Below are 22,906 nucleotides of genomic sequence, written 5' to 3' on the forward strand. Positions count from 1 at the left end.
GTGTGCTTATCTCTCACATCTGTGAGTTTCACCTTTCCTGCTGCTGTAAAACAGAGTGAGGATAGGCATGTGAACACACACAGCTTCCTGGCCCAGTGGCTGTACCTCCAGATTCTCAAATGTTGGGTTCCAGTTGTGGACATTTCTTGCAATTATCTTAGCAAATACCTAAGTTAGCTAAGTAGGAGGAGCACTCACTTTACTTTTAAGAAAAGTCACTGGACCAGTCTTCTGAATGCAGGGTTCTCCCAGAACACATTTTAAAATAATTCCCGACTTCGGAGTGGTAATTGTGGTGGTGTAATACAGCTTTCTGCTGAAGTGTGGATACTGAAAATGCCTTGAGCATAGCATTCAAGTACAGTGAGTCGCCTGGAGCACTTCCAGGCTGCTTTCCTGCTTGTAGGGGCACACCCTTTTCTTTCAGATCTCCCCTGTGTCCCTTGGTGCAGGCTGTGCAAACAGAGCTGGTGGGTTTGAGTAAACATGGTGACTGTGTGGGCAAAAGCACCCAGTTCCAGATGGAACACCAGGAAAAGCGTCATTACTGCTGTCAGCTTTGTGAGAGTAATACAATTAAACTGGCTTACATTCTTGTAGCAATTTGGGATCTCGCAACGTGATTTATCTATACTAATTCATATTATTTTGACTCTTATTTGCCCAACACTGAACTAGTAGACACTTGTGCTATAGAAGTACAGGGAACAGACACCGTGTTCAAACCTTCCCAGCCCAGCAACGCTCCATCTAGATGAATGGAAGCTGAAAGATCTTGCTCAGAGCCCTTGATTGTATCAAAGTATTTCAAATCAAAAATTCAAAAATTTCAAATCAAAGCATTGATTGTATCAAAGTTTAGTTCAATGTTCCTCTTTCAAATTTTGACAAATCAGTAATCCGTAGTAAGCTAAGGTATCATTCTTTAAGTTCTTGAGACCTCAGCTCTGTGAAGTGGCATACTAGAGTTCCTTACTTTCTATTGTGTGAAAGGTCTCAGTTGAAAAAGAGTTTAAGAATGTAACTATTCATGGTAAAGAACAAATCAAGAGTGGTTTATATGGTCATTACAAACTTGTTGCCTGAAGCAGTCTCAGACTCAAAAATTAAGGATCGTTCTCTGATCATAATGTAATTAATCTACATTGGAAATCTCCCACTGCTATGTTTTCAGATTGTGCAACCTCACTGACTTGTCTCACTGTATTGCAATCAGTATTGTTAACCCTGTAAAGGCATTTGGTAGTACAGTTAAGTATCTCTGTTTTCCTGGTTCCCTGGAGTTTTAGTTCATTAGGGTTCTGCTACTCATTGTATTTAAATTGCAATCAAATCACTTCAGTCTTCTGACTTATTTCTTGTATGAGTGTACAGTAATCCATCACTCCTATATGCATAATTCTGATGTTCACGTTCTTCTTTTTTCCTTTCACTGAGTTTCAAGTATGTCACTATGTCCATATCCTCACTTACGGATACCACACGTCTGCCTTTTAGTTAAAACCCTGACGTGTTTCCTATTGTTTTACCAATGTCCTCCTTCTTCCTGTTCTTTTGTAGGAGAGCTGGAATACATCACTGCAGGTGTGCGGATATGTTCAACACCTGTCTTATTTCCCTGCTCTTCTGTTGGGAAGAATGGGAAAAGTTTATAAAAATGGCTGCACTTGATTGAAGTCATGACCAATCTCTTAAGAATGCCTAATGTAAAATCATGGTTTGTCTAATCACTTTTCATTTCATTTTAATCCTAGAACTTCTCAGTCCTCTTGGAAAGCACAAAAACAAGAAACTGCTTTTTAAATGTCTCTCAGACAGCTGACATGTTCCAGGGAAAAGCTGCTGATTCTGCAAAATTCAGATGTCTGCATTCTCTGGGGTTTTAAATAAGCATAAAATGAAAATTGTTTAAAATTTTGCCTTCAAAAATGAATATTGAAAAGTCAGATGACAAAGCAAAGAATGGCTTGAAGTCTTCTTTACTTATAAGGGATGAAAATGGAAACAGCTACACATGTGACAAAGCTACGCTTCCCTCAAAGAATTGTGCTGCTAAGTTGCATGGTGATTCAACTGACCAAAATATAGTGACTGAGCATAAAGGTGATGCTGTTCTTGAAGATAAGAATGACTTTGGAAATATTCTTTTAAAACAACGGCGTATTGAAGATTTTCATCTGCCAAGGGTGCCTGGTAAACATGACTGCCAAGGTGGACTTCTCTTGGGAGATAAAGATACTGAATGCAAGTCTTCTCTGACTGAGCAGACCAGTGTATATCCTTTGAATTGTGACTTGAAAGAAACGACAAACTTCCTGAAAGGTAATGTGATTATGGCAAAAATGCAAGCTCAGAGTATTGAACAATCGATGCCTTACAGTCAGACTGAATCAGACTGTGTATTATCTCATGTTGGTTCGGAGCAGTGCGCACAGTCCATGATAGAAAACCAGGTGCACTACCACCAGAGCATACTCAATGTTACTACCATTATAAGTGAAACAGTGGGAACTGACCAAAATGATGTGTGCCTGGGAGAAATGGTAATCCCTTCTGATGAAGGGGATACAAAAGAGAAATTGGTTGCAGTCAGCTCAGAAAAAAAAACAAATTTCTCTTTTACAGTAGTGGCTTCAGGAAGCCTAGAGGCCTCTCCTGATGTTGATGTATATTCTCCTGCCTCTGCAGGTGTTAAACTAGATATAGGAAGCAGTAGTAACATTGACAGAGAACAATTGGAAACAGCAGCACAGTCTGGAAAACAAGCTGCTGGATGTATTAATCCTCACGCGCAAGCTGAATTATCACCATACATCTTCACGTATGAAGATCCACAAGTAAAGGTCTTGCAGAGTACAGTTGACTGTGGTGAAACCAGGAATTCCATTGCTCAAACATGCATAGATAGTCCTGGAAATAACACGTACCTTCTACCAGTAGAAGACGTGGGAGAACAAGTATCAGAGAAAACCAGTGAACCCTTAACCAAAGAACAGAGCATCCTTGGAAATGCTGCTTTTCAGTATAAGCACAACACACCCTTTGTGTCTGAAGTGCAACCTTGTAGTGTGCCTAAACTAAAGAGAACAGTTAAACCAGAACTGAAATGTGAAGCAACTTTTTTGGTCTTCAGTCCTGTGGCTGGTGAAAGCAATACTGCTCTATTTACTTCAACTCCTAAAGAGCGAACAAAACCCACAACTTTTCCTATTCCAGCTGTGGCAGAACTTGGAGACAAGTCGTCCAAACTGAGACCAAATGAGATGCTTGTAGGAGAGCATAACCGAAGGCCTTCGCTTAAAAGTAGTTCGGGTCAAATCGCGGGAAGAACAGGCAGATCATCTATTGTGTCATCAGTAACCAAATCAAGGAAATGTGAGATTGTTAGTTTTCCCAAACCTAATTTCAAAAATGTGAAGCCAAAGGTTATGTCCAGGCCTGTACTACAGTCAAGAGAGTGTGATCCCTTAAAACAGTCGCCTCAGTCACCAAAAAAATCAACCACCTCCTCACCCTCACTAGTTGCTTCCCCAAGGCAACTGTCCCCTTCTGTGAAAGCGCTGAAAAAGAAAATAGATTTAGCTAAAGATATGAAAGTGGAACTGCCTGTGAATAAGCCCCATAAGCTGCAACTTAAGAAACACCTCCTTGCTAGCCAAGTTGTGCACGCCACAACACATCCAAGAACCGCTTCCCACAGGACTTCAAAGCCACCTGTGTTGAAGCAGAATCTGAAAGACACTGACGGAGTGAATGCTACCAATTCAGCGTGCTCGTTGGCTTCTGCTGTACCTTCAACGTGTGGAGAAGACTCAAAAGAGATGCTGAATGATGAAATGGAAACTTCAGAATCCTTACTGCAGCCCTGTGCTCTAAATGTCTGTCCAAACGAAGGTGAAAAAGAGCAAAACTGCAACATGGGAATTCTGGAAGTGCCGTTGTTACAAGATGTAGCAAATGAAACGTTTGTCCTGCATTCAGTTCCTGCGGTAAGCTTTTTTCCTTTGCTTGTTAATTGTTTTGTATACTTGAAGAAAGAGGGTTCTATATGGCACAGTGATGGAAACTTTGAAATGGATTTTGTGTCTACAAAAATAGTTGTAACATTGATTTCTGGGGTTTAGTCTCTTCCTACTAAAAGGAGAAGTAAAAAATTTTGTAAACTGGTTGAACTTCTGAGTAAGCAATTAGCACTTGACCTCAAGTGCTTTTTAGTGTTGTCCACCTTCATCTTATTCCATGGTACAGATGTTTTTGTAAAGTTTTATTAGTTCAATACAGTCAGTATTCTATTATTCTAATAAAGAGCACGTGCATATCCATGCAGTCTAATTAGTAAAACTGTGTATTGCCGCTTGTTAAAGTTTTGCTGTAGGGAGCCTGCTTTGGGATGGGGGTTGGACATGAAGATCTCTAACAGTCCCTTCCAACCACTACAATTCTGTGCTTCTGTGATTTTTAGCATTGTGACTTTAATGTGCACATTATCAGTACAATTTTAGTGATATTGTAATTTTGAGCATTTTAAGTTTATCTTAAAGGTAAACTTCTGTTTTCAATAATCTTTTTTCTTTCAAAACATAATTCAGTTCTAAAACATACTCATAATTGTTATTATTATTATTATTTTTTTTTTTTTTGCATAGAAATGTTAAACATATTTTAATAAATAATGGAAAATTCTCAGACCAACAATTTGGTGAAACGTTTTTAACTTGTTGATTCAACTATCTACATTTGAATAGTTTGGGAGTTCATTTATTTGAAGTAAAAATGGAAATCACTAGAATAGTTAAGAGTAGCTGGGAACTATGCTTTATGCAGAAGACGCATACCTTTTTCCGGGACAGTAAGCCAATTGGAAGGTGCAAACTTCCTGGCTGGAAGGTATAAATGTATGATGGATTGGAAAATAGCGTTGGACTAGTCAGCTACCTGTCAGGAGAAACATGATGCTTTCACATACTCTGAAAGAGGTTTACAGAGGAGGAACAGTGGGAAAGAAGGAGAGAGCTTCGGGGCTTAGTTGGGAAAATCTCTGTTTACTCAATGAAATGGAGGCAGCATGCTGATTAATGAAACCTGGAATTGTCTCAATTTTTGTTGGTCTTTACTGCTTTGCTAGGAAAGAGAGCTTTACTAAAATTCAGTATAAGGAGAAATGTTCAGTAGGTAGAATGGAAGCAGCTGTCCATTTCTGAAGCATTACAGAAGAAATTAATAACATGAAAGTAAGGACTTTCTTTTCTAGTTTTGGAGTTTTTTAAAGTTTGTATTGTACATTACCCACTGCTTTCAGAACCACAGATTGAAAAGAATGCTTTCAATTCATCCAGTTCAGAGATGGAAGCCTTTGCAGTACTAATTATTCTGTTGAGACCCAGTAACTCCATAGACCAAATAATCTAAAATGCTCAGTAATCAGCTAGAATTAAACTTTGTACGCTGCCTTCTGTAAGATGCGGATTAATTTCTGAAAATGGAGATTGTAATTAAAAGTGGAAAGTGCATAATATGTCCAAGTTGTTGCTTATTGCATTGAGTCACAAAAAACTCCAGGAACATTTGTATGTGCTCATAGGCTTACACCTGTAGGCATAGTTTTTTGACGTGAATAGTCATGAACAAGTGCATTTATGAAGTAGAATTCTGTGAAAAAGATGAAGCACTATCTATGACTCAGTTATATTAAACTTTCTCAGGCACATTCTTAAATTCCTGAATGTGGAAAGGTTTACTTGTTTCTCTGCCATAACTTAAGACCTGGGCAGAGAAACCGATGATGGTGGCTGTTACGTTTCGGGTAGTACACAACAACTAACAACTTGGTTCATTCACTTAGCAGTTGCTTTGTTTAAAGATTAAAAAAAGGAATCTTGGGCACAGTCATATTTAAACAGCTCAATTAAAGCACGGGGGGATGAGGAAAGAAGGAACTCTGACATAAAGTGACCTCTATAATCTCTGTCATTATTAGCGACTGTTTTTAAACTTCTAGTTTTGTGTTGCTGAAAGCCATTTAAGAGGGGGTTCTTGAAGCTGTGAACTGCAGGTGACTGACTGCATCTTTGGAGGACCCTGTGACAGCAAACACCTAATTGTGTCACTTACCTGTATGCTCTGTATTTCATTACAGATGCCAGGAAGGATATTCCTCAATGTCTCACAGTCTTGATGTATTGTTTTTTTACCATCTGTTTTAAAGCAGATGCCTTCTGTGAAAGGTGAGAATGCACAGGAGAAAAATACACCAAAGAAAAGCCCAGTCACTCTACGAAATGCATCAGTGTCCAAGGCTAAAATGGAGCCACCTGTGCTTCCTTTGAGGAGGGGAAGTGAAAATAAAAATACCTGCACAATCACAGCACCTTCTCAAAGAGGAACTGTTCTATCGTCAGGCTCTGGTAAGATGGATTTTGATTGGGATGCTACCACATAAAGTTTCTTTAAGTTAAGATACTGCATTTAACATACTTTCAAACGGAACTTAATTGGTGGTACGGAGTTGTATTTTTGATAGTAAATGTGAATTAATCAGAGTTGTTAATACAGGGCTTTAGGTGGGTTTTATCTAATCATCTTAAAATCTCATCTTGTAAAGAAGGTGGTTAGGAGGGAAAATGGTATCTAAACAGTACTTGTAGTTTGGTTATATGAAAGAAGTTTGTGGAGATAAAGCTGAAGTTATTCAAAAGGTGTGTAACTGAAAAGGAGAAAATGCAGAGCTCTACTACAAAGCGTTTACAATAAGCTGCTGCATAGCACTCCAGAGGGAGTGCACATTTATTTCAGTATGTACCATATTTTCTCAACCTAATTTTGATACAGCTCTGAAGTTTCTAGGAAGGATAAAACAGAATTAGAGACTGCTGCTTCAGCTGCTAATTAAACTCAGACTGGCTTACACTGAGAGGAAAAAAAGGATCTCAAATGTAGACTATAGGCTGTTGTTCAAATCTGGTGTGTGCAAACTACATTCTGTAGTTGTATGGTAGAGATTCAGAAATACTCTTGTAAATTGTGCTTTTATTTTTAAACAAAATATGGAAGCATATCTAATTATGAAGGCAGCATAGCTATAAATGACTACACTAGGAAAAAAAATGACTGCACTGTAGCTTGAAAAGTGTGCTTAGTTAAGGACATCCAGTAAAATGGTGTTTTTATTTTTTACCCACCTAATCCAAAGTTATACAACAGTCCAAAATACTTATTTATATAAGAGTGAATTGTGATTAAAATCTGTATCTATCGTTCTTTATGGGATGAGTCTCTGAAAAACAGTGGGTTTACTCTGTTCTCCGATTTAAGCCTTGCTAATATGGATGATTTGCTCAGTGAGATAAGTATCTGTAAGCCACCAATTTCTTGGAATATTTTTACACATTCTTAGAATCTCAATTTAGAGTTTTACTATCTGTATTTAAAGGAACAGAGATTTAGGTGTATTTTTATTCCTTATGTGATTACCCAGTCCGCTTTATGAAACTATCACTAGAAATACATGAAAGCATGGCTGGTTATGAGGTACAGCTTCTACTTCTGACAGTACATCTGGTTTATTTTTTTTAATGGAGGGACAGTAGTTTGCTGTTGGAATGAAAGCCCTTTTCCCCACAGATTTCTTTAGCTGTCACTCCGTAACTCATTGTATGTTAGAATTGCAGAAGTCAGAGCACCTTTTGAATTTTTTGTGTTGGTAACTGTCTGCTTAAGATGAAATCATAAAACATCACCACAACACTTCAAACCTTTGCATTATGATCAGATGATACAAGAGTTTCATTGCTACTCCTGGGGAGAATTATCCTTATCCTCTCCCTTTACCAATGCCCACAGTTCATAGTACATCTCACCCTTTATTTTGCTTGTGCTACGAAGTAGGATTTGATACATTAAACTTCATCAGGATAACTTGCTCTATCCCTTGCCAAGGAAATTCTTAGATGTGTTTCCTTGCTACCTGGTAAACACAGGGGGCAAAGCAGATGATGAGAGCACTGGTAGGGGAAATAAGGATGAGGACAAGTAGGAGCAGCTTGGTTTTACTATAAAGCCTCATTGTTCCATCAGGCCATACCTTTCAGGTGAAGGTCCACAGATGCTTATCACAACTGTTTTTAAAGTTTTTGAGATTAAATTGTACATACATTTACTGTGACCAAGAGGCAGCTTGTGAATGAAACAATTCCCCATTAGTGAAGCTGAAGTCTTAGCATAGGGAATAACTATTTCTTTCAGTTTAAGTAATTTGAACAATTCAATATTAAACATGTGCCTCAGTGTGGTTCCAGCAGCACAGATAACTAACTTGCTCAGTAGCTGTAGTTGTTTCCTGTTAGGATTTCCTAGGTTGTAGTCAGGCTAGCTAAATCCAGAATGGAAAGGACTTCTGGAGGTCATGTAATCCAGCCCGCATTGTCTGTAACTGGGTCAGCACTGAATTCAGGCTCTGTCTAGTGCTTGTCAAGGTGAGTCTTTACTGCCCAAATCCTAACAACCTGGTTGAGCTAACTCTTAACCAGTTTTTGGGTATGTTTGGGTAGTAGGGCAGGAAGGCATATGATGGTTTAGCTATGTCATCTCACATGTATGCTGGGGGAGGCAAGCAGTCCACCTGACCAAAATGTATTTACATGTTCTCAGAGTAATAAAGAACTCATGAGCAATAGATTGCATCATTGTCATTTTGATAAGTAAACAGAAAATTCCTCTGCACCCAAGAAATAAAAGAAAAAATGCCCAGTGTAAGATGCCAATTAGATCATAACTTCACAGGAGTTGAAATCCTGTTTTTTGATGTGTTTTGTTTTTTTTACTATTAAATAAAATTTACTTTTTAGAGGTAGCACATTTCACCAATAGGAAGTGTGTGTTCTAAGGATATTCCTTGATCATTCTCCAGAGACAGCAGAGAGAGTTTACAGAAGGAGGAGAAGAAAACTCATATTTTAAGCATTAAATACTTTGAGGTTACTTGAAGAGCTCATTGAACTAGATATATAATACTTTCCTTCCCCCCCCCCCCCCAAAAAAAAAAAAAAGTTCTTCTTTTCACCAAGACTCCATTTCTGCAACAGTGGTGACTTGAAAATGTAGAAATTGAGTCACAGATGTTAGTTAGATCCCTTCTTTCCTCTGTAAGAGAGAATGAATTATAATTTCATGCTTGTTTGTGGACAAAAATTGTAATTCCCTGTAGATAACTTTTTCACAGTGGAGTGTGAAGATGTGTGATACTGGGTGACAGACAGGCAGCATGTCCTTTGAGATCTGATCTTTCTATTGGTAAAAATACCTATCAGAATTTCAGACAGAATCATGCATTTGAGTCTCTTGATCCTTACTGGAAGGTGTGTTTAATTCTGGAACCTTAGTTCAGGATTTTGAATAAGACCAGAAATGAAAGCAACTGTTGTTTTTAATCCCAGCTAATATGTGCAGCCTTCTAATTGGGCATACAGAAACACAATGGAATACTAATATCCTGCTAATAGTTGAAGTAGTATGGTTTGGAAAGACTCTGACCTTCTTTTGACTTGAAGGGCTATGTGAGGGGAAATGAAGAGGCCAAGGAGCTTTGATGGTTCTATAGAATGTGATTCTGTGAATACTGCTCCAAATTCTTCTACTGTCAGCCAGTATCAGGAAATGCATGTGGAGCACTATGACAGTCTGAACCTCAGGAAACTGTTTTGGTTTTGAATAGTATAAAATAGGAATACAAGAGATTTATTTTAGATATAAAATATAAATGCCTTTTTTTCTTTTTCCTTGTACTACTGACTACAGACTATCAATAAGTTTGTAAAGGAGCAGAGCTTTAACTGCACTTATAACTTCTGATATGCTACTACTTCACCTAACTTCTGCTTTAGCTGAAAGCTATAGTTTAATTTTGTTTTTTTCTGTTGCATGAAACTTAATGTTGTTGTGGATTTCTTAGCAATAAGAGCTAAGTCATATATTCTGCATAATAGGCACCATTTGAGGATGTTTAAAATATTTTTCTACTGTTTACTGTTGAAGACTTCCAGAAATTAATGAAAGCCATGTGAAATGAGCTTTGGATTCAAAATGTCTTTTGCTTCTTTCTAAAGTGTAGTTCATCATCTGACAGTTATTTCTGATGTTTTATGTACCTTTTTTTGTTTTTTCCATAATTTCTGTCAGTAACATCTGATCTATTATCTTGGTATTTAGTTGCTTCTGTGTGATTTTAAGCTGGTGGTACTCCCTCTTCCTCTCTTGCTAGTATTTTCATGGCACTTAACTAGAGTAGTGAAAGCTTGGTGTAAGGAAAGTTCAATTGTTTGAATTCTATTTTTCCTTGAGGATCTTGGATAAATGAGCCCTTTTTTTGTTGATCATCCTGAAGGACTTCTCCAGTGCACTGCAACTGAGTGAACTGGGGTGTGGGAGTAGTTCTTCCTATTCTGTAGCAAATACACTTAAGTTGTATTAAACCACAGAAGATTTCAGTGATACTTTAAAATACCAATTTTGTTTGTTCATAATTACTAAATTCCTTCTGTTCATTTTTTTTGGCTCAGTCTTGCACTTAAAGGTGTATTCCAGAGAAGGTTCTGAAGTTAAAGCAGATTAAGACTGTTTATGATTGGTACTGTAGCTTTTTATTTCACAAAGAAACTCTTTGCAGATAGAAAATTGAAACCAAATGGTTCCAATGGATTTTCATGCAGCTTGGAAACATGTACATATACTTGATAATTCTGGATTTTTTGGTATAGCCTTTCACAAAACTACTGAAGCAGAACCAAAACAACATAGTTGCAGTAAGCATTCCCACAGTCTTAAGTTTCTGACTTGAAACTGACACTCAATGTTGACATTGAACCAGAAGATCAACCAAACATAGTAACTGCAAATCACTTTTCAGCTTTTATCATCCCTCCTATCTACCATCTGACTCTCCAAAGTTGCACTGATGTGCTGCCAAGAGGAAACAAAATATTTCAGAAAGCAAACACAACTTCCAGATTCTCTGGCCTGAAACTCCCAGGTCTTTATCAAAAAGCTGGATTGGGGAGGTAACCTGTAAAGATATCCATGTACTTTCTCATGAACAAATATGAAATGCACCAGAAAGTCTGCAAATAGAATTTAAAATTTAATTTCAGCCACTCTTTTTATGTGCTTTCCCCTCTCCTTCTAAAGAGTCAGCCTCTTTTATGGATCTTTGAAGCAGGTTAGTCTAACTTGTTCAAGGTCATAATTTGTCCTTATACTCATGAGTCCATTATAATTGGTCCCTTCTCTCTTTAATACATGTGCAGTGCTTCATTAAACTAATTAAAGTCTTTGTTAAATGAACTTAAAACTCTCATATCTCTCTTTGGAATTGTGGGAATGAGGAAATTAATACGTGGATTTCTGTGGGGGTAGATGTGTCCGTAGTATGACATGGAGCGTGCTTCAGTCTGAACTCAGTGTTATCCAGCCAGAACCCCCTAAGAAGAGGGGAGCTTGGAGAATGCTTCTTGCTGAAAGGACTCTCCTGCCAGGTGTCCATAGAAAGAAACTCAAGTTTGCCTCAAGTATGTTCATAAATGATGTGACTTGCCTTGTGATTTTGATCAGCTGAGCAGGTGACTGCTCTAAGCTGTTCTGCTTGTTCTTTTTCTTTGAGCTTGTTTTTCTACAGGCTGTATCTGGGCAAGGAGATACCTGGTCTTCAAGAGAAATGTTGTCTATTAATGACATAGAGATGCGATCATTTGGGTCCAGAAGCGCTGATTCACATTTTGAAGCCAGAAAGGAGCCGTAAAATGGCCTAACATGAATTAAACACAATGAATTTGCTTTTAGTTTTGAAAGCATACACTAGTGGAAAATACTGCTATAATTTTTGCACCTGTTTTCTTTTGGTACATTTCCTTAACAAGGAGCAGTCTTACCATGCAGTAGTTATTAATGTTTTGTAAGCATGATGTATGTATGGTCAGCATTTAAAAAATAAATAAAATTTCTATTAGTTTTATAAGTCAGATGTGTTATGAGAAATGAGTAGAACCTGGAAGTTATTTTAACTGTGTAATAGGGGATCTTTTACAGTGAGTAACTTAGAAGCAGGTTGATAGATTTATCTCTGGCTTGATATTCTTAAAGGTTGTGTTTTGGGTTTTTTGGAGATAGAGGAAGCAATAGAGGAGGTGATGGTGGCAGCCAGGTTTGAGTGTAAACTTAGATGGTATTTATTCCAAAGACTATAGTATTTTCAGTATGATGTTGAACACGTTATGTGTCCGTTAACTTCCAGCTTCTTTCTGATGCCATCAGTGTCATACCTAGGGACTTAAGTTTCCATAGAAGTTCTCAGACTTTTTAGATGTAACTTGTTACTAGCTGTATTGGGGTTTCAGTTAGGTATACCTGAAGCAAGAAGCATGGGCACACCTGAAGAGCCTGATACTGCTAGTTCACGTGTGAATGCTGTCAGAAATGTGTATATAAGTATGTTCTCTTCTAGGAGTGATGTGCCCGCCACTTCCCTGCAGGGGAATTTCTTTGTACCTAGTCATTTACTTGCCAGGACATGCTGAGATATCTTCAAATAATTCTTCACCTTTACTGGTTAGTTTTGAATTCTCCTTGGTTGGGTACAGAAGGAGAGACACAGAAGTCCTTGTTTTACTGAACAAAATAAAAGTATCATATTTTGCTGCAGTGTGGTTTCTTTTCATGCAAAGCATGAAGTACGTACTTACTACATAATAAAGAAAACTTAAAATCTGTAGTGTTAACGTGGATATAAAAGGTGTAAGCTGTCAACAGATACTTAGTGTGCAACATGAGAGGGGCCTGTGATCCAGAGAGCTAGAGAATGGTGACAAATGTAATTGGGTGTAGTCGGTGATTTTCTTTTGCCTCAGCTTTCTTCATATTATGTTACTGTGACTCTTCCCTGTGCCCACTAGTACTAAACAGGTGAAATTTTCTGATAGCTGTTTTAAGGCTACTAGTTGGGACTTCTTACTTAAAACAGGATGCAAACAGTGTATGTCAGTCTCTTGGCACTGCTGGAATAGGCAAGCCTTGCCACCTTAGCACTTGGGAAATGGCATAAAATGGGCTGCTGTTTGGGGACTGGGTTTGCCTTTGGTTGTAGGACATAACCAGGCAACCACAGGGATGTGGTTATTCTTGGGTCTGCTCCAGTTCAGTCTACAAAAGTGAAACATAAAATTGAAGCAGATAGCTGGATGGCAAACAGTACTGAAATCGTAAAGTGGTTGGTTGTGTCAGCAGTTAACAACAACAAAATGCATTATAACACTGATTGCCTTTCCAGTTTTACTCTGAGAATGTTGGACTGCAAAGGGAGGAAAATGTGAATCTCTACCCAGATTATTGCTAGCAGTCCTGTTGCGTTTGGGGCACAGAAGTGCTGTTGGTTCATTAATATCTGTGCCAGTGATCATAGGTGAATAGAATAATGTTGTGGGAACCTATATCAGATAGAGAATTATATCTGGCTTACTATCTAAACTGTTCTGTGTTCAGTTGTTGCCCCCTAAACAAATAAATCTCTTTAATGTAAATATCTGAAGACTCATCAGTAATCTCACATTTGCTGTCTTAGCCTGTGTTTATGTTCAGCAGCTACAATAGTACTAGAAAGACAACTGACACCTTTTTTTTTGGCAGTTTTGATAGTAGTTTGAGGCTTTCAAAGGGAGAGACAGTACTTCAAACACTTCTTATTTCTCAGAGGAACTCTGACTTGTGTATAATGTAGCACAACTTATATTGCGGAATGGCTGATGAAGTTTGTAGCCACTAGAAATTTATTAGTACTTTTGCTACTGTGCAGCATTCAAAGCAACAACCAAATGCACTCTTAGATCTCTGGAAAGAGTAGTGTGCTGGAAACACTAGCAAAGCTGAGCTTGTCTTTGCATGACTGACTTAGTCCTTTCAGTAGAACTGAAGTGTTCTTTTGAACATTTTGGTCTCCTTGCTTTACAAAAAACCTTGTCCTGTAGAATTAGACTTGGCTTTTTTGCTGAGCATAAAATTATTTTTTCAAGTAGAAACACTTAGTACCTTCTGGAACTTAACACTTACAGAAGAAAAGTCAGAAAGGAATAAGACAGAATTCTAAAATTGGATGTGTTCAGGAAATGTGATGATGAAAGCCCCAAACCAGCTACTGTTGCATTAAAAAACAAAAGCAACAACAACGAGGATTTTCCAAAGACCTGTTGTGCATTTAAGTCTGCCCTGAGTTTCTGTCTAGGAAAGGCTTCTGACCTTTAATTTCCAAGCACTGTATAGCTTTGCTTGCTCTGTGCTCAGTTCTAGATGTGGAATATGTTGATAGGGTTTGAAACTTTAGATTCTGAATCTTAAAACTGATGAATGTGTTTAACCTTAAAATCTGCCTGTCAGTGCTGTTTCACGTTAGCCACTACTGGCATACGCTTATTTTCCTAATAGGAGTTTTTCGGGCTCCAGCCTTAATTTGTTCTGAACAATAACCTACCTATGCAGGATTCATGTGAGGAGGTGCTTATTTAAGTGAGGACATGAAATCAGAACTACTTGAGAAATGACCCATGTCCCTTGCCTATTTCCATACCAATACTAGAGATACATTAACATACTTGCTGCAACATAGTTGTTACATAGAGATTTTTATTTTTTTTTCTTTTTTCTGAAGAGCTGCCAGCTTTTTACTTCACTGTAGAGGAATGTGATATTTCTACTTCAATGACTAGATTAAATAACTGATGAAAGCCAGCTACTTTGATGCTATTGCTTGTTGTCATTACAATAATAGATCACTAACTATCCGGCCTGTGTTGCACGTTTTCAGTACTTTTGTTTGTATACCATATATTCCCGTCTCCATCTTTAAAACCTTTTCCTTTAATTCTGGTTAAGGAATGGTATTTTTAAAGTACTTTGTAAAATCGTTGTATTGCTTGAAATAACACCAAGAGTTACTGCACAATGATCTTGGCATGACTAAAATTCTTCAAGGAGGGCTCTTGAAAAATATTACTTGTACGTTGTAATTATTTTAACGGGAGCCTTAGAGGGAAAGCACCAAGCAGCAGAACTAAGAACAAAGCAAAAATTATCTGTTTTACTCTGTTCTGAAACTTGATGTTGTGGAGCCGACTGTAAGAGCTTTTCTTCACTGCTGATTTTGTAAACTGCTTCATTCCAGTTTCAGTGAAGAAACCAAGCTGGCTGGAAATTACATATGTGTATTTTCATGTGCTTGCCTCTGTTCGTCTTGAGTGAAAATGACTGAAGAAAACAGGATTTCTTTCCTGTATCTTTGAAGTGGATGAACTTGGAACCTGGCACAATAGCAGACAACAGAATGTAGCTTATCAGCAATATTTGTTCCAAAATCTGCCTTTTGAAATGTAAACCTTTAACATATGATGTCATGCAAACTTAACCTGCAGTGTTTGTACAGCAGCCTTTTGCTTCGTTTTAGGATATGTGGTAATTAGGAGCGATTGGTTGCGCAGTTTAATTTTTGCCTGGTTTTACTGAGAGGCCATTTAGAAAAGGGATTTTTGTTTGGCATGGATTAATTAGTTTTCTGGTACACTGATCCATTAATGTTTACTTGAAAAGTTTTAGAAAGTTAGTTTAGAACTGATTTGTTCTGTGAAATCCAGAATCAGTGCTGATTATTCATTTGTCTGTTTTATCAGACAGGTGAGTTTAGAGGTTTTTGCCTGGAGTGCCTGTCTGAAGTGACTTCTGTGAGTGAACCGCTTATGGTTCACAGTGTTCTCATAGCACAAAGTAGGCTGGATGCTCTTTGATAAATTGGATGTATCCAGATGTCCTTTGCAATAAAATGATAGGAATTCTGGAATATGTCTGGTAATTTTGTTGCTGATTTAATACTAGGCTGGATTAAAACCATACATAGCATCACAGTGCTGCATAGTAGTGCAGTAAAAGTGGAGATCTTAAGGGAGGTCTGACACTTAAGTATGTTTAATGACTAAGGAAAGCTCATGTGTCATATTCAGTCACTGGTATCAAATCATATCTTAATGCATCTTTAGTATATACTGTAGGCAGGGTTTCTCAGTTTTTACTGAACTGATTGAAATTGCAGGAAGTAGCATGCATGTATCTTCCTTTATTCACACTGTTCAGATTTCTGTGTACTTTATAGAGGATTTGAGGTACATTATTTAATCCTATTGCACCACCTACTGTTGAAATGCAAATATGTTTCTGTTGCCTAAGTGTTGATATAATCCTTTAATGTCATGCTTTCTTGGATGTGGTGCAAATTGTTGATTTCTTGATTATTGGTATTCAGGAAAGGAGATTCTGCTGCAAAACTGATATTGATTAATGTGGAATTATTAGCTGTTTTTCTCATATTTCAACTCTCTTCTGCATAGCTTCAGCATGACAGAAATATAACTATTGGCAAGAATAAAAGGAAGGGCTATTATATTCAAATAGAAAAACTGATCATTCTAAGTAAAATTCGTATATTTTTGAGTAGTATAAGCTTGGTCTATGAGACTTTGAAAAAGCAATGAAGTCAGGAATGAAGATAATTTGTGTATCTGAAAATACCTAAATCTGTCTTCCATCTTTCTATTTGTTTTGATTTCTCTACAAAAATAATGGAATCTTTTCTGTCATTATTTGGAGACTTTTATTAAGATAGATTCCTTGACATCTGAATTTTAATTCGGAGCTGTAAGCTAAGTATGTGCATGACAAGCCTGTGTATTCATAACTTTTTCTAGACTGCTGTATTTTTGGTCTAGATACACACTTCTGAGGAATAAACTGAAAGTTAATTAACTAATCTGAAATGTTTTTACTAACAAAGCAACCACATTTTTAGCAGTACAAGAGGAAGCCTCTGTCTGAAGATGGCACACTTCCCATTTCTAAATAGCTTGATTAACCCAGCTATTGGGTATTTATGTTCAGTGAACTCAAATGAGAGCAGCAGTTAATGCAAAAATGTGTTTGCACTAGCTGACCATTGAAGTTGGTTCCAAGATGTGCTGCGTAACTAGTTTTGTATAACTAGTCAGTTTTAAGGTTTTTATGTGAAAAGTGCACACTTTGTTACTTTTGTCTTGCTTGTCCTCGAAAGCAGATTATCTTATATAGTATTCTATAAAACTGGGGAAACAAACAGTATGTGTTTGGGGTTGGGAAGAAATAAAAGAATCTGTCTTAGGTCATCTAGAGGCAAAGGTAATATTTTCACGGGATTGCCAGAACAGGTAACCATAAAATACAGAGGTAGTGGAATGCAAATAGTAAGCTTTTATGTGCATGCAGATGTCTTTCTTTAAGGCCAGTCTTATAAAGACCGGCTCTTGACTTAAGTCTCAGATCAGTATGATGGTAAAATGGGGGTTTTGGGGTACTTGGAACTGTTCTGCTGTATTTGTGTCAAGGAAGGAGCTTTAAAAACTAAATACGTTTATTTACCATGTAAATGTGAGATAATTGCCTTTTTATATATATTTCTAATACATGTAAATCTTTCTGCTTGTAGGTATATATGTAGAAGAATGCTTAAGTTTTTTTTCTAATTTTGTTCTTTTCACTTTCCACCTCCCTTTATTCTTCCCTCTGTGATTTGACAGGTTCAGGATCTTCACTGAGAGAGAAGTATTCTTCTGTGAAAAACTCTCCAACTTCCCAGGCTAACTCTGGTAAACTGCTCACCAAATCCAAAGTGCCTGTCAAAAGATCAGTGCTGGAGAGAACACCTAGTATCTCATCACTCAGCAGCACTCAGAGTGAGAGAAGTCTTTACAGTAGTAATTGTAAGTAATTTAAACTGATATCTGGCAACATCTGTTTAGAAAAGTCCCCTTGAATGGAATCCTACATGAATTCTCATCTTCTTATTTCTTATTTACTTATCTCATTCTTATTATCTTACTCTTTTTGCCTCTTGGCTAAAGACATTCCTTCTGCAAACATACCATTTGAAGGAACTTTGAGCTTTGGATTTTGATTTCTTGAATACAAATTTGAGTACAGCTCCTCTTTTGTCATGAAACATGATGAAAACAATGAGTGTTCTTGAGTAGAAATTGATAAGTTTAATAAGGAATGTTTCACCTCTGAATTTCTTACCATAATATTTGAAATAGTATGTTATTTTCTTTTTTTCCTTATACTGAACACTTGTGTTGAAACTAGATCATGTCAGCTTTTAGATTTCTAGGACAAAATGTGAAGATGAGATCATGAGCAGATAGGCAAAACTGCTTTAAGCAGGTGCAGTGTTGAATGTAATTTATCATTTCTATTATAACTGTAAGCATTGATGCATGGCCTGAAGCAAGTACATCCTGGTCAAAAGTGAGGAGAAAAATGGCAGAATTAGCTTAAATTTGGAACTCTACCCAGGATTTGTACCAGTTGTGGTGGTTATGGGGGTAAAAATGTGAAGAAATTAACACCCAGCTAACTCTGTCAGATGTATGGGTGTTTCCAGCTATGCATATTCAAATGAGTACATTCAAATGTGGTGCTACAATTGCGTTGTTTATTTCATCTGTGAGACTGCTAGGCAAGGGCATTTGCTTTGTGCCTGCCTTCTTTTGAAATCTACCTTCGATGGACTGGAAAAGAAAAAAGCCAAACAAAAAAACCAACAACAAACTACTGTGCTTTAACATACAACTTCACTTTATGTATGCGCATGCATGCATACATATATATTAACTGAATGTTCCCTTGTTCTTTCTTATTTCCTGTAGTGTCTTCATTAAAAATGAAAAGCTAGCCTATTCCTCAAAGGAATAAGTGTATGTGTAATAAAATATGCACTCTGTGTTTCTCTGTAATCAGGCCGGTTCTGTTGCCCTGACAGCCATGTTGACTTTTGCTGTTCAGTTTTAGAACTGTATCTGGAATTCCCAAGCAGCTTTGTCCTCTCTTCCTTTTACTCTTTGTGTAACAAAGGAGAGGGTCATTGCATCATAACAAAGAAATGTATGCAGATTAAGTATCCAAACCCATGACTCCTTATTTAGAGTGATTTGCTAGCTGCTTTAATCTGTTTTGTCCACTGCCTCGAAGCTTACAGTTTTTTCCACTCCGATTCACAAAGAGCAAGCAAGAGGAATATGAGAGGTTGAACATGGCTGCAGTCTGGCTTTGACTTCAAGCTTGTTCTGATCCTTTTTAAATGACTATACCAGGAGGACTCCGCAGTTGCACAGAAACTAATTTTTCTCCTGATATTTTCATCAATTCTACACTAACACCACCGAGTGATTCAGGAAGCCACTGTGATATTACCTTACTGACTCTGCTGATAGTGGGATCCTACAGCTTTTGTATTATTCCTTTGTTAACCTCGTTTACTGGGAAAAGAAGTAGGTTGTATTTCTTCTTCTTTCTTTTTTAAAGCTTGTAATTTGATTATGGTGAAGGTATGAAATGTTTTGATTTGCTGATTTTTTCAATGAGGTGATTTTTGATTGGTTAAATTGCTGAACTTTGTAAGAATTATTTCAGTCTGATATTTTTATGTGTAATGAATTTGGGTTACATATGATTATTTTTTAATATAGTGTAATATATGACTTCAAATTGTAGTGAAAAAGTAAGTTTACTTTTTTCCTCTGTTTTATATTCAGTGCTATTCCTTTCTTCTTCTAGTCTTTCCGTTAGTCTTCTATGCACTAATGTCAGGAAAAAGTCTGCATTTGTAATCCTTCAGTGCTTTTATTAGGTTTGTGTGTCCTGACTAAATCAGGACTGTAAATTTGTGCTGTGAATGTTAGGAAATCTATAATGAACTATTATCATCCTCTCAACTTCATTAAATTTACAAAGACATTTTGCTTGTTTTGTTTAAGGAGCTCATCTGATTAGTGGGGGGAAAAAAACTTAGAAAACAATGTATCCCTCCTGCTGTGTCAGCTCAGCCCTTTGTTATGGGATATCGTTGGACTGATCATATTAGCAGCATTACTCTTCTATCTAACGATCATTTGATTTTTATAATTCTTTTCTCTAGTGACTCCTCCTATCTGAGAAATTTGGAAATCATGAAATTTGAAATGAGACTGATATTAAAAACATACTTTGCATGTGCATCAGTTTGAGCATCAGAAACGTGAATTTTTAACAAACCTCCACAGTTTCAGCCTAAGCTGAAAATAGTTTGATTGGACGTACTGAAGTATTTACACTCTCAGGTTAAGAGAAAAAACTTGAATTGCATTAAAGTAATTGTGTATATAGGAAATTGTGTTTTAGAGGTAAAAAGTTTGTTCTAGTAATTTACCTTGAGATACATTTCTGTATGGTCAATACTTGAATGAAAAAAGAGCACTTACTGAGTTGTGTTTAAACATTTAGCTCTTGGATTTGATGAGACCATTTTAAAACTCACTGGTATCTCATCAAGACTGCAGCATCTACTTATAGAAAAAGGCAAGCCTGCATTTTTCTTCTGCATGCAATCTGGTTGTCTGACTCCACAGCTTATAATGCAGTGAATGGTACCTTACTGACCCTGCACCAGGAGTGTTCTTATCCCTAAAGTGTTACTTCCATAGTGTGCTTATGAACTATTGGAAAGTAGCACGGCAGTTTATGGGCAGGCAGTAGCTGCCTGCAGTGAACTTGGAGCTAAAGTTCTTAATTTAGTAACTCCCAGAAAAAAAAAAAATGGACTGCTTAAGAGCACGTGCTTTATTAGAACAAGTTAACTTAAATCATCTGCTGTTGGACAGGGTCAGATTCTACCAGAATAACTGCAGCATTGTTGTTTTATGCAAGTTGTTTCTCATGTATAAATTTCTGTTGCAGATGTTTAGTTTTTTGTGCTCTCAGAGGAGATCCATCTCCCTTTATTTTAAAAATAAATAGCTTTTGTCAGGTGTACCTAAAAGGGAAAGAAAAAAGAGTTCTGTTCTTCCTTCCTGTTGTAAATGTTGTACTGATTCCTGGTCAAGAAGAATCCTTCTGAAAGAGTTAACTTTGAATGATTCTAATGTATTTAAATTAATATGAAAATAATCTTAATGCTGTGTTCGATCTTTTGATGAATAGTATTAGATGCGTACTTCCTGTTACCTTAAAATCAGCCTCATAAAACAATAATCTGAGGCAAACTTGATATTATCTGAATTTCCTTTTATTAATCTCTCTTTTCCCTGCTTCCCCTAATGAGTATTGAAGGAAAAAAAAAAAAAAAAAAAAAAAAAGCAACAGCATGTCATCTATTCCAGTTTTTTAGTTTTTTTTATTATGCTCTGGTCAGTGAAGTCAACTTCTTACTCTTAATGTGTCAGAATGCTGACTATCACCATAATTTTTTTTTGCTGTTTGAGACTAAGTATTTTCAATCAGTACTTACCTCAGAAATGTTTTCATGTTTTTTGCTGCAAAACTAGAAAAAGATATTATCTCTCCCCACATTTCAGTTTTCTTTCTTTAGCTAAGACTTTCTGTTGTGACACTAAACCAAACCTCCCTGAAGATCTGCTGAAATGGAGTAAAATGTCTTGTGCAGCAATTTCTCTGTTGGAAACCTGATTTTTTTACACGAGACAGAAAATGTCTTGCTTTTCCTAATCTGAGTCTATCTGCTCCTTTTTCTGTGTTTATTTTTTCAATGTATGGCTCTCCTCTGGTGTGTATGTGTTGGATGGTTAACATCTAAGGACCTCTGCCATTGAAGAAATCACTTTTATGAATGTGTACTACAGAAACTTTTCTTTAAACTTCTTATGTAGCAAGTATCTCTATTCAAATGAGAAAGAAAAGGGAATGATGCTGTTCGAGGCAGTTCTCTTTTTTACTTTATTTTCTTAAAAGAACAAACAAACAAACATGCAAACCAATCAATTCTATAGCCAGGATGACTTCAGACTGATGATCTTTCTTGGTTTAGTCAAACTGAAACATTTTCTACGTTTGCTTTGTATGACATGGTAAGGCTTCTGTTCATGTACTGTTACCAGCATTCTTTTGCATATACCCACCTCCTGTGCAAAGTTCAAAGCTTTATGTCCAGTTCTGAGAAGTGTTTGCAACATCCAGGGACTAATCTGTTAATCAGTCTGTACAGAAAATAACAAAAAAGTTCATAATATTTTTATTCCAACTTTTATTTCTTCTAACTTAAATAGTGAAATGGGCTTACTTTAGGATTTAATTTTCTCCAGGCTAGCTACTTTCTTGACCAAATTCTCCATTGTTCTTTCTTGTAGCTACAAGTGCCACGGTCATCATCAAGAATGGAGAATGGCCCTCAAAAGCCTGCCAGAATGGAACTTCTGGATCTGTCTCTTTGAAAGCAATACCAAGACCTAGATTACTCTCATTGAAAGCAACTCCAAAAGGTATCTGAATCTGTAGTTACAGTAAAACTAAAGCTACTGCTGTTGCAGTGCCTTACCTTTTGCACCTAGCTGCCACCTGAAGCAGTGAATTTTTAGCAGTAGTCTACATCAGTGCTTCAGGTTTCATAAGATTTCTTAAGAAAGCTAAAACATTCTTTGGATTGTTGTAACTGATGGTTATTTCAGGTAAACGAGGAGGTAGTCTGCACTGTAATGTGGACTTATAAGAGCAATATGGATGTGCATGGTACTGGGACTAAATGCATTGTGTGGTGGATGTCATCATTCAAGTTTTACTTTATTCTAGTATCTTTTGTCACAAAGCTCAGGCACAGACTCTGTAGCTGCTGCTGATCTGCAGGGTAGGTCAACTTTGAATTTATCCTCTGGATATGGATGTGCTTTTCTTCATGCAGACTTGAGATTATATTTGCCCCTAAGCACCTTGCAGAATAGGAGTAACTCTTTGAATGAGATGTTACTAGATGAAGCCTCTTCTTGAATGAATGGCATTGTTTTACCATTCAAAGAAAAGAATTGCACTAACA

General features: G+C 37.0%; 1 protein-coding gene across 6 annotated transcripts in view; it reads left to right on the forward strand.

The window, feature by feature from the left end:
• The window catches only part of MTUS1 (microtubule associated scaffold protein 1), a 109,294-nt gene that overhangs the window by 25,269 nt on the left and 61,119 nt on the right, over nucleotides 1–22,906 (forward strand). For all 6 annotated transcript variants that reach the window (XM_015862199.2, XM_085545340.1, XM_015862198.3 and 3 more), the window contains 4 exons: nucleotides 1,755–3,989; nucleotides 6,209–6,404; nucleotides 17,628–17,810; nucleotides 22,227–22,358. In XM_015862199.2, the coding sequence (XP_015717685.2) occupies nucleotides 1,929–3,989; nucleotides 6,209–6,404; nucleotides 17,628–17,810; nucleotides 22,227–22,358 (2,572 nt within the window). In that variant the 5' untranslated portion in view covers nucleotides 1,755–1,928. The remainder of the gene's footprint in view (nucleotides 1–1,754; nucleotides 3,990–6,208; nucleotides 6,405–17,627; nucleotides 17,811–22,226; nucleotides 22,359–22,906) is intronic.

This window comes from Coturnix japonica, chromosome 4 (assembly GCF_054131305.1).
Source record: "Coturnix japonica strain WE chromosome 4, WE-NBRP24, whole genome shotgun sequence".
Taxonomy (NCBI): Eukaryota; Metazoa; Chordata; class Aves; order Galliformes; family Phasianidae; genus Coturnix; species Coturnix japonica.